The sequence below is a fragment of the Leucopleurus acutus genome (assembly GCF_964270905.1).
Source record: "Leucopleurus acutus genome assembly, chromosome: 2".
NCBI lineage: Eukaryota > Metazoa > Chordata > Mammalia > Artiodactyla > Delphinidae > Leucopleurus > Leucopleurus acutus.
Window position 1 is genome coordinate 186,722,196 of NC_139143.1, and position 12,546 is coordinate 186,734,741.

At 55.2% G+C, this 12,546-nt stretch overlaps 1 protein-coding gene across 1 annotated transcript in view; it reads left to right on the forward strand.

Moving 5' to 3' along the window:
- Nucleotides 1-1,008: 1,008 nt before the first annotated feature.
- The window catches only part of LOC309972947 (solute carrier family 2, facilitated glucose transporter member 5), a gene marked incomplete at both ends in the record, with an annotated part of 46,528 nt that continues 34,990 nt past the window's right edge, over nucleotides 1,009-12,546 (forward strand). Inside the window, one exon of the mRNA XM_082856842.1 lies at nucleotides 1,009-1,098. Coding sequence (XP_082712968.1) covers nucleotides 1,009-1,098 — 90 coding nt within the window. The remainder of the gene's footprint in view (nucleotides 1,099-12,546) is intronic.

Here is a 12,546-nt window from a genome sequence, read left to right on the forward strand (position 1 = left end):
TCCCCACTCTGTGGAGAAAAACACGGATGTGTTGCAGCCACGTGGGGCAGGGCCGAGACTCGGACCCAGCCTGCTGCATCACAGTCCAAGCTCTTAACCACCCTGCCGGGCCGCCACATAGCTTCTGTGTGTCCCCCTGACTGATTTAAAAGGCTTGGCGAGGAGACTCGTGCGGGGACCACTGGGGAGGGGCCTTGGGGCTCAGCCCTAATCCCAGCTGTGTCGCCATTGCAGTGAACTCTAGAAAAGTCAGCCCAGCACTGCGCTGAGAGGGGGCCCCCGCCCCAGGCTCTGGGCTTTAGTGGGCCCCCTTGGACCCTCGCCAGTGCCCGCCCCTTCCCATAGAGCAAGGAGGACTCAGGACCGAGGAGATGTGTCCGCCCGGAGCCCGGGGCCCCTCTTCTGGTTCCTGCTGTGGGTGCACGGGACCCAGACAGCCCCGGGCCACCAGTGTGTGCACCCCTGGGCCCAGGCTGGCCGGGGGGCCTGTCGGCGGGGTGTGTGGGTGAGGCTCGTCCGCGTGGGCTGGTGTCTGCGGGCCAGTGCACAGGCCCCTCGGCGCGGGAAGGAGCCGGCCGTCCCGATGCCACGGCGTCCCAGCGCCCGTCTCCGAGGAGCCTGGCAATTCTGAAATAGAACCCGGCCTCCAAGGGCTTGGGAGAGAGGCCAGGGCATCCCGGGCTTGGCAGGGCTTGGGCAGAGCAGGGCTGGGTGGGGGGGTTTGAGGACGCCCGCCCCTCCTTTCTCCGGGAACACTGTCTGCTGCATGCTTGGGAGAGCACCGTCCTTCTTGCCGACACAGCATCCCGGTCCCTCCGCCCTCGCTGGCTTTGCCGGGAGCCGGGTCTGACCTCACCGCCCCCTGTCTGCTCCTTATTCCTCAGCTGGGGGATTCCGCTGGTCATCACCGTGGCGGCTGTCACTCTAAGGAAGATCGGCTACGACGCCTCGGACGTGTCCGTGGGCTGGTGCTGGATCGACCTGGAGGCGGAGGACCGCGTGCTCTGGATGCTGCTGACCGGGAAGCTGTGGGAGATGCTCGCCTACGTCACGCTGCCCGTGATCTACCTCCTCATCCGGAAGCACATCAATAGAGCGGTAGGTGCCCCGCGGGGCCCCGGCCCAGAGCTCTGTGTGGCCACCGTGTCCCGGCGTCGGGCTTGGCTGCCGTAGGGGTCGGGACTGGTGACCGACCAGAGTGACGGAGGCTTTGCTGTGCCTCAGGCGCCGTGACGTGCACTGAATTAATAAGCATCGTGGGTTGACTGGTTTGCTAATTATGCAGCCCTGTCGGGCGCGGGTCCTGTTATCCTCCGTTTGTGGATGAGGAAACGGGGGCTCACCGAAGTTAAGGGGCTCCCCAGACTCGCCCAACTCTGACTGACCTGCTGTGGAGCCGAGGAGGCTGCAGGCTCAGCCTGTGTTCTGGGCCGCAGCTCTCTATTGCCCCCTCCTGGACAGATCACCACGGTCGCTTAACCTGGAGAGGAATTTTGGATGAAAGATGTACAGTAGCCGACTAAGAATTGAACTGGCGTGCCCCTGGGGAGAGGAGGCCACAGGCTTTCACAGTCAGCGATACAAATAACTCAATTCTTTCTCCTTGATGATTAAAATATTATAAGTGGTAGACTTTTCAGGCTGTCAGGAATTCATAAATCAATAGGCTGGGCTGCTCTGAAGTCTCCTAGACTTCTGGCCAGAAATTCTAGGAAAGAATGGTTTCCCTCTGATGATCTGGCCAAACTGTTCCTTGCTCTGGACTACTGGTTCCGCACATATAAAGTATGGGCTTTCTCCTAGCCACAAGCAAACTGCTACCCCAAAAAGCCTCAGGTTAGCCCATCCGTTGATCCGCTCAACCATTCATTCAGTGCGTTTTTATTGAGCATCCACTATGCACAAAATGTGTGTGTCGGTGGGAATGCTAATGAGAGCTCAGGCATGGATCCTGCCCTCCCAGGAGGGGGAGAAGTGTAGTTACGATGGAAGATGAAACGGGGCTGGAGCAGTAACATCGTGAAAGCTCTGGGGATAGACTTCCAAGCTCATTCTGCTGGTGTGGTGCCTGTGTTTCTGTTTTGCTCTGAGTTTTCAAGGCTGTAATTGTAGGCGAGAATGTCCCCAACTTTTGACTTTGGGGTGTGCTGCTGGCTCAGCAGTCATTTCCAAGTGTGTAGGGTGCTCCTCGCAGCTGACACGTGATCGCCACCCTGTATGTGGGATGCACACTTCGGGTTCTCTTTTTACTCCAGAATTCACCTGATTCTCACCCCTCCCTGCCACCCTCTTCTGGCTCAGCTTGGAGTCGTTGACAGAGATGCTGGCAGGGCTTACCGATGGGTTTGAGATCCTCTTTGTCTACTTAGGGTTTTTTAGTTGGTCTCCTGCCTGGGCCGGGGCTGCCCTTCTCACCTCCTCTTTTCCGTTGCCCTGGGAAGGTTCCGGGCTCCCCGATGAAAGCTCCCAGGAGCCCCACCAGGCTCTGCCCAGGACCTCCCCATGCCCTCCCCCAGCTGCCTTTTCATGTGTGTGTGTGTGTGTTTTTGGGGGGGCCATGCTGCAGGGCATGCGAGCTCTTAGCTCCCTGAGAACCCGTGCCCCCTGCAGTGGAAGCACAGAGTCCTAACCACTGGACAGCCAGGGAAGTCCCCCTGACCACCAGATTTTAAATTGGCACTGCCAGCTCTCCCTCCTGCCCAGACTCTTAACCACTGGAGCACCAGGGGAGTCCCTCGTGTGTCTGTCGGCCTCCCTGCCCTTCCTGTAGCGGAGGCAGGAAGCCTGGGGTCCTGCCTGTGAGGCTGACCCCCCCCCATGTGAGAATGGTCCTCTCCTACAGCTCTGCGGGTGTTTCCAGAGAAAAGGAATACTAGTGAGCAGGGAGGTGAGAATGTGCGGGTGGTTCCCTGCCTCTAGCTAGGAGGGAGAGCTAAAAATAAATGAACTGGGCGAGCCTTGCCCTGAGGAAGAGCGGATCAGCAGCCCTGGCTAGTGCCCAGCTCCCCCGCCCACCCGTGTGGTCCTGGAGGGGATGGGTGGTGCCGTTCTCTGGGTGCTGAAGGCCCCGGGGAGGAAGCACGTGCTCTGAGCAGGTGAGCTGCAGCACCTTGGGTGCTCAGAGATGCCAAGGGGTGTGGCTCTTCTCCTTACCTGCGCCTTCAGTGTCCCCCACAGAGGACCAGGCTCAAAAACACATCTTTGTTATGGAGCAGTGTTTTTTTATCTATTTTTAGAAATTCGGTTGTGATCTGGAACTGCCTTTCCTGTCCCTGAAGGGCATTCCGAGGAGCAGGGAAACCAAAGCTGGCGGCTGCTCCCCTTTTCTTCCCATCCCAGCTTCGGGCAGAGCCCCTGCTGTGGGGCAGGCCGGCGGGGTGGGGGGACACAGCAGGGCCGGGGGGTAGGGGGGGCTTGCCTTCTGGAGGAGGATGACCGTGAGCGATGGGCCTGATAAACGAGGGTGAATGGCGTCCAGGAAGGAGGAGGAGAAGAGCTATGAGAAGCAGACAAGGATAAAGAGCTGGAGGTGGGGACAGGACCACCTGGGAAACGCCTCTGCAGTTTCAGTAGGTTGTCAGGATAGCCCTTATCCAGAATTCAACACTGGAGCAAAGACTTGAAGAGGGTGAGGGCGTGAGCCACGTAGACGGTTGGGAAAGAGCATTCCAGCTCGAGGGAGCAGCCTGTGCAAAGGCCCTGGGGTGGGGTGTGCCTGGCATGTTTGGAGCATTCGGACGGACGCCCGTGTGTCTGGAGAAGAGTAAACAGCGGGTTCGTAACAGGAATGAGGTCAGAGCTAGACTAGGGTTGGGGACATCGTAAGGAACGTGTGAAATGGGAAGACACCAAGAGCTTTGGGTGGAAGACTGGCTTGATCCAACTTAGGTTTTCAACGAGCCACGCTGCTTCTGTGTTGAGAGTAAGACTGCAGTGGGGACGGGGTGGGGTGGTCAGGGAGATAGAGGGAGACCTGTGAAGAAGCAGTGGCAACTCTGCAGAGAAGGGGTGGTGGTGCTTGGACCGGGCTGGTGGCAGTGGCAGTGGACGTCCAGGTCTGGGTCTGTTTTGAAGGCAGGGCCTGCAGGGCTTACCTATGGATCGGACGTGAGCTGTCGCACAGAGAGAGGGACCAAAGGCCACTCCCAAGTTTGGGGCCTGGACGGCTGGAAGGACGGAGCTCCCGTTAGCTGAGATGGGGAAGCAGGCAGCAGGCTGGGGGTCGAGAGCAGGCATGTGTTTCGGACCTGAGAAGGTTCCGACGTGCTTTAGACACCCACGTGGGGTGTGGAGCAGACAGTGGATGGAGGAGACCGGGCAGAGGTGGGAGCCTGGGCTGCCGGCCTCAGGTACTGCGAGGCTCACGACCTCCGCGTCCCGGTGGGAGGGCAGCCTGCGGTGGGGCTGGAGTGGGGGGGAGGGCCCCGTCGCTCACGTCTGCTTTGTGTGCTCCTCGCGCAGCATGAGGCTCTCTCCGAGTACCGGCCCCTCGTGTCCCAGGCGCACCAGCTCCAGCGCCGCACCTCCGCGGCGGATAAGAAGCTGGCCCTCATCCCGCTCATCTTCGTCTGCCTCCGGATCTGGAGCACCGTGCGGTTCGTCCTGACCCTCTGTGGCTCCCCGGCAGTGCGGACGCCAGTGCTCGTGGTTCTGCACGTAGGTCTGCCCCGCCCCCGCCCGCCCCGCCCTCGCGGCTCCCAGCCGACCGCGGGGTCAGCAGGGTCAGATCCCTGTCCCCGGCAGGCAGGCAGGCGGGGGCTCTGCCCCACCTCGCCTTGCTCGCTGCCCCACAGGGAGCCTTGATGAGAGAAGATGGAAGGTCAGCGTGGCTCGGGGGCAGCCCGGGGGTGTTGAGTTGCTGTCCAGTGGCCTAGGAGTAGCCCCGGCAGAGTTGACTGACCCTGAGTCCTTCCCAGCCCAGAAGACCCGGGGACACGCCTGCAAGTCCAGGCCTGCCCGGTGCTCAGCCCAAGGCCCACGTGGACAGGGTCCCCTGCAGACCAAGCCTCAGGGGTGGAGGACCGGGTCCTGGGTCCCCAGCACTTCCCGGCCTCCCTGCGTGTGCTTCTCAGGCCCGCCCCGGCCCTGGCACTCACGCCTCTCCCTTTCTCCCTGCCAGGGGATCGGGAACACCTTTCAGGGGGGCGCCAACTGCATCACGTTCGTCCTCTGCACCCGCACCGTCCGGACTCGTCTCCTCTCCCTCTGCTCCTGCTGCTGCCCTCAGGCTTCCGCTGCCGCCGAGAGCCCGCTGGGCCCCCCAAGGCCTCTGCGCCCTCCACAACGGGCGGGCGAGTCTCAGGGGCCCAGCCGGGCCGCGGATGAACTTCCAAGCACCTGAGCTGCTGCCCCCCTAGTTCTGTGCGTGGGTGCTGCCGACCTGGGGCGGGCGGCGCCGAGTCCCCTCTGCAGGGAGCGGGGCGTCAGCTGCGCTGTCCGCCTTCGGCTGCCGAAGCTCAAGCCCCGTGGGGAGCAGCGCAGACTCAGCTTGTCTACCTCCTCGACCCTCAAGCACGACCCCCTCACACCGCATCCTTCTGCACGAAGGGGAGTTCGTCAGCATGAGGGCTGCACTGAGATTCAGGGAAACCCGTGGGACCTGATCACTGCCAGGTTGCCTGGCGGTCCGGGCGTCTTCGGCCTCATGACCACACAGCACTGTTTACAGCTGGAGGGACCCACACCGGTGGGAAAAGCACATAGAGATATATGTACTTTGGGCACCCATCCTCAAGAAAATGTCAGGGGGTACCAGCGACGTGGCCCCCACTGAGGTATCACAGAGCAGACTCCTGGTTTGTCAGGGCGTTGAGATTCCCCTGAGAGCCTGGCTTTTCTCGGATGGCTTTGCTGGTCAACGAAAGGGCCAGTTACCTTTCACCAGGAGGTTCCCCCCTGGTGACCAGCATGAGCACAGCCGCACACAGCTGCAGGGCAGCTGGTCTCCTGGGGCCTCCTGAATTCTCTCCATGGGCTGCCAGCCCTGGACATATGGATTGCGTTTGCGTTTCAAGCAGAGGCCAGGATCCAGACTCCTGTCTCCCCCAGGCACTTAAAATTAAAATGCAGGTCCCTCCTCCAATGCAAGGGCTGGAACAGGACAGGAAGAGGCCACTGCAGAAGTCCCCGCAGACGCCGCACTGTCACTTGGGTCTGTTCTTGTAAAGACTGAAACGGGTGAGTCGGGGAAGGATCTGGCTCCTTCACTTCCTAGGTTAATTTTTTATAGGAAAGGCGACCAGAGGGTTAGGGAACACCCAAATACTGATTCCTCCCTGAAGGTGAAGGTTTGGGGGATTGGTTGGGGAGAGTGACGCATGCATCATGGGGTGATTTAAAAGAAAACGGATTTAAAAGAAGCATCCGTATCTCTATAACCTATGACTCTTCCACCAACCCTTTCGTCTTAGGTCAGAAAACAATTTCTCTGTTCAGTCGCGGAAGCCACTGGCTAAGAGTGGGAGGTGTAACTGTCACTGTGCGTGCGGGGCCTTGGGGAAGAAAAGTACAACTAACCTGATAGGTGCCCCTCCCTTGGGGCCCATGAGAACTCTGCAAAACTGATTTTCTGAACCTGTAAAAGGGTTCTGGATGAAAACCAAAGCCACACCCTACTGTTGATTCCTCTTTTACTCTCAAAAGCAAAATCTGTAATAGGAAGAGACTCTGAAAGTAATAGTCCTCTACAGAACTAGGTCCAAAACGCTCCTTTTGGGTTCCCTTTTTAAAAGAAGGTTTTATGAAAATCAGCAAGAGGTGAAACATCCCTTTAGGATTCAAAGAAAGCTCTGGGCTGCCCTACAGAAAGCTACTTGTCAGTAAGGCGGTCTCCTTACAGAAATGGCCCACGTGAGGGGAGTCGGGGGTTCCCCTAAAGACGTTACAGCTCATCATGGGTGCCTAGCTGGTAAAGAGCCTCACGTTAGCTTCTAGAATGGAGCAGAAATTCAGGAAGTTCCTTGCTGCAAAAGAGAAGGGACTCACGGCTGAGCTAGAGTATGGGCCCTGGGGGAATGATGCTCGAATACCTCTTGTTCTGAAGGGGGCCCCAGAGGCCTTGGCTCAGATAGTGCAACATGAATGCCCGCTGGGCATGGCCTCTAAGGACAGGCCTGAGACCTGGGTTTCCCCAGACCGGCTGCAGCCGGAAAACACCCGCAGAGGGAGTCGGGGCTCAGAGAAGAACATCTCCGTGTGCCCGGGCCTCCCTCACGTTCTCATTCCACCTGTGAGTTGCCGCTGCTGAGTATTTCCATTTCCCTCCCTCTGCTCCCCACCCTGTCTCTGCAGATGGGTGAACATGTTACTGCGAGTGGCGGACACATGCGGGCAGGGGAGGGGCTCGTCCTGGTGCCCAGAGCGTTGCAAACAGCACCATGGTGAAGCCCAGGAAAGTCTCCTACCTCGGATCAGAGCCAGACGAAAGCGCGTTCCTTTTACACGTGGCTGGGCGCCCGTGGGTTCTCTCTCTCGGCCAGTGTAGTTAATGTTTATCCACCCTCAGCCCCCGGGCACAGCTGTGTGGCCTCGGCCTGGACAGGGGCTGCGTCTCAGCCCCCAGCCCCGCTCTTCTCAGGCACTTGCTGAACCTTGGTCTTTTCCTCAGGTTTACTGAACACTTTCTGCCTCTTTGTGCTTCAGAGTTGTGTCTGTCTGTTTTTGTTTTTTAATAAAGATTATGATTTGGCCCAGTGTTAAGGGTGCAGACAGAGCTCTGCCTGTGTCCATAGCAAGAAAAGAACATTTTTGCAGGCTTCCCGTCTCGGCATAATGGCATTGCGGGAGGTTTTGTGCATGTGCAAAATTGTAATGCAAACCCTGACCGTCTGGGTCAAGGCCAAAGTCTTGCTATTTTAAATTAAATAAACTATATTTCTTTTGTGTATTTGGTAAACCGACTGCCGTTGATGTGGGTGCGGGTCGGCAGTGCGGCTCAGACAGGCCTGTGCTGTGGGGCAGGTCCAGAGCTTTCCACACGGTTGGGCCCTGGAGACCACGTCTGTGTCCTTCTCTGTGGGCAAATGCTGTCGGGTAGGTGGCCACCTGGTTGGTATAGCCAGCTTCTCCTGAGTTTGCCTGATAGAATCCCTGGTCTGGGTTGGGGAGCAGGGGTGGTGGTGTTTAGAATACAGATTCCAAGGCCCCGTCCCATATGAGGATCAACAGAGCCAAGTTCCAAGGACCCGCAGCTTAGGGCTAAACCCTCACGAGTGAGACACTCCAGATACTGGGCCACCAACCATGTCTCCCTTCTTGCATGATTCTATCCCGACACCCGGTGACCCTCTGCAGTGGCAACTAAGGCTCCCCGGTGGCCGGGAACTGCTGGCGCACAAGGGCTCTTCTCTGAAGGAAGCAGCCTTCCAAAACCAGCCATCGGAGCCAGCTGCCTCGTTCGGTGCAGACCTTCGCAGCCCTGCAGCCCTGCCATCAAGTCTTTTTTTTTTTTTTTAACTGCTACATCTTGGGAACTTTGCTCCCAGAAGCGTTCCTTGTTTATTTGTTATACTTTCTGGATTTTGTAAAGCTAAAAATACATCAACTGTCAAGAGGATGAGAGGACAAGCCACAGACTGGAAGAAAATATTTGCAAAAGACACATCTGTGTATCTATACAAGATGATGGATGCTAACCTATTGTCATCATTTCACAATGTATGTGAATTGCCTTCACACTGTACACCTTGAACTTATACAGTGAGGTGTGTCAATTATTTTTCAGTGAAACTGGGGATTGGGGGGAATACACATCTGATAAAGGACTGTTACCAAAATATACAGCAGACCCTTTTTTTTTCAAATTTTTATTTTTATTTATTTATTTTTGGCTGCGTTGGGTCTTCGTTGCTGCACGTGGGCTTTCTCTAGTTGTGGCGAGTGGGGGCCACTCTTCGTTGCAGGGCACAGGCTTCTCATTCCAGTGGCCTCTCTTGTTGCAGAGCACGGGCTCTAGGCATGCAGGCTTCAGTAGTTGTGGCTCGTGGGCTCCAGAGCGCAGACTTAGTAGTTGTGGTGCACGGGCTTAGCTGCTCCGCGGCATGTGGGATCTTCCCGGACCAGGGCTCGAGCCCCTGTCGCCTGCTTTGGCAGGCGGATTCTTTTTTGTTTTGTTTTGTTTTGTTTTTTGCGGTACGTGGGCCTCTCACTGTTGTGGCCTCTCCCGTTGCGGAGCACAGGCTCTGGACGCACAGGCTCAGCGGCCGTGGCTCACGGGCCCAGCCGCTCCATGGCATGTGGGATCTTCCCGGACAGGGGCACGAACCCGTGTCCCCTGCATTGTCAGGCGGACTCTCAACCACTGCGCCACCAGGGAAGCCCGGCAGGCGGATTCTTAACCACTGCGCCACCAGTGAAGCCCTACAGTGGACTTTTAACACTCAGCAATAAGAAAACAAACAACCCGATTAAGAAATGGACCAAAGACCTTAACAGCCGCCTCACCAAATAAGATACAGAGATAGCAAATAAGCATGTGAAAAGATGCTCCACATCATGTGCCACCAGTTAACACAAGTTAAAACAGCGAGATACCACTACCCACCTCTTAGAGTGGCCACGATCCAGGACATCGACAACACCAAATGCTGGCGAGGATGTGGAGGAACAGGAACTCTCATTCACTGCCGGTGGGAATGCAAAATGGTGCAGCCACTTTGGAAGAGAGTTGGGCAGTTTCTTACAAAACTAAACATACTCTTAGCAGCAATCACGCCCCTTGGTATTTACCGAAATGAGTGGAAAACATATGTCCACACAAAAACCTACACACAGATGTTCATAGCAGCTTTATCCATAAGTGCCCAAAACTTGGAAGTAGTTAAGATGTCCCTCAGCAGACGAATGGATAAATAAACTGTGCTGCATCCAGACAATGGAATATTATTCAGCACTAAAGAGAAAGGAGCCATCAAGCCATGGAAAGACATGGAGGAAACTTACATGCATTACTGAGTGAAAGAATTCGATCTGAAAAGGCTGCATGCTGGTACGATTCCAACTATAGGACATTCTGGAAAAGGCAGAACTATGGAGACAGTAAAAAGATCAGTGGTTGCCAGGGGTTGGGGTGAGGGAGGTGGAGCACAGGGGATTTTTAGGGCAGTGGAACCACTCTGTATGACCCTATGATGACGGATACTTGTCAATACACACTTGTCCAAACACACCATGTCCAACACCAAGAGTGAGCCCTAATGTGAACTCTGGACTCTGGGTGATAATGACGTGTCAGTGCAGGTTCATCCCAGGTGACAAGGGTACCACCTGGGTGGGAGGTGTTGATGCTGGGGAGGGCTGTGCAGGTGTAGGAGCTGGGGGCACATGGGAAATCTGTATCTTCCCTTCAATTTTGCTATAAACCTAAAACTGCTCTACGAAAATAAAGTCTTAATATAATTAATTAATTTAAAAATACATTGACCAGCCCCTAGAAATGCCTTGCATCTTTTTTATATTAATTTTTTTATTAAGATGCAACTTGGCGGGGAGGGATAGATTGGGAGTCTGGGATTGACATGCACACGCTGCTGTATTTAAAATAGATAACCAACAAGCATCTACTATAGAGCAGGGAACTCTGCTCAATACTACCTAATCACCTGAATGGGAAAGAATTTGAAAAAGAATAGATACATGTATAACGGAATCACTTTGTTGTACACCTGAAACTAACACAACATTGTTAATTACGCTCCAGTATAAAATAAAAATTAAAAAGAAATTTAAAAAAATAAAAACAATAAAATTATTACACTCAAAAAGATACAGCATACACAAACTTAAACAATACAAAATTAGCAGTGTCCTGTCCTGTTTCTTCCGGGCAACCACTTGGGAGGGTGTTTTAGCTACTCTCTCTTGCCTTGGTCTCCATACCTTGAACCAGATGCTACGTGCTTACCTGTGAGAAAATGGAAGAAGCCTTTCCCGGCCGGCGCTGAGAGACCTTCCCGAGACCCTCCACTCATTAGGTGCTGTGTACCTCTCCCCATCCACCCCGTCTCCCCTCGGTGACCCTTCATCACCTCTTCCCCGACCTTCCCACCAGCCCCCTCATCCTGCTTAGGGAGGCTCTGAGCACGACCCAAGGCACAGTCTGGCCAGGCGACCCGGCCTGAGGGACTCCAGGGGATGCAGTGAACAGTCCAAGCCCTCAGGCCTCCTCTGACCTGTACCTGTCCCCCTCTCTGGAGTCACCTCCGCCTTCCTCACCCCAGCAAACAGCACACCTTTCCATGCTGGTGATGCTTGTGGTTTCTCCCAATCCCAGCAAGCAATCGTCTGACACCAGCTGTAGGACCAGCTGGGTGTCCTGCAGTTCAGTTCTGACACTGTCTACCTGGAGACAGCATCATACCCACAGGTGAAGGTCTCAGTCCTAAAGACAGTCTCCCCACTTCAGATACCAACTGAAAGTCCAGGTTGTCACCTGTGCTTCTGACCAACCAGCCATAGGCTGGAGATTCCCACTGGAGACCCCCTCTTTGGGTTCGATTAATTTGCTAGATTAACTCACGAAAGTCAGAGAAACATTTTACTTATTAGATCACTGGTTATTACCATGGACATAATTCAAGAACAGCCCGATGGCAAAGATGCACAGGACAAGGTATGGGGAAGGGACACAGAACTTCCATGTCCTCCAAGTCCTACTCTCCCCAAACCTCTGTGTTTTCCTGTCCTTTTGGGTTTTTATGGAGGCTTCATTATATGATTGATTAAATTATTGGCTACTGGCGGTTTATTCAACCTCCAGCCCCTCTCTCCTCCCAGGAGGCTGGCGGTGTAGGACTGAAATGTCCAACTCCCTAATCACAGGGTTGGTTCCCCTGGCAACCAGCCCCATCCTTTGCTTACCTAGGGGCTTTTCCAAAAGTCACCTCATTGACATAACAAAGACACTCTCAATGCTGAGGAGATTCCAAGATTTTAGGATCTATGTGCCGGGATGGGATGAAGACCAAATATGTATTTCTGATGATAAATCACAATATCACGGTGCTGTTCCCTCCTGCCCCATGCCGTTCCCTCTCCCTGGAAAGCCCTTCTCTTCCCTTCTTGCTTGGCTCCCTGCTTCTGCCCTTAGCCAGCAGACACCCTGAAGACCACCTCCCTCTGCTCCGTGGCCTTCTAAGCAGACCTCTGAGATGCCACGGTGTCCATAAAGACCAGAAGTTCCAGGGACCACTCTACCTGGCCGGTTCCCCCAGAGCCTGCCCAGTTCTGGGCACAGAGTGAGATGTTAGGTCCAACCCAGCATGCACGTGGGGCTTAAGCCTTTCACATCCAAAAAGTTAGAAGTTTGGGAGGAAGAGGTAAACGACTTCATTTTTTAAAAAATATATTTTTATTTGTTTGTTTTTGGCTGCGTTGGGTCTTGTTGCTGCGCACAGGCTTTTCTCCAGTTGTGGCGAGCGGGGGCTACTCTTCGTTGCTGTGCGCGGGCTTCTTATTGCAGTGGCTTCTCTTGTTGTGGAGCACAGGCTGTAGGCATGCAGGCTCAGTAGTCGTGGCTCACGGGCTCTAGAGCGCAGGCTCAGTAGTTGT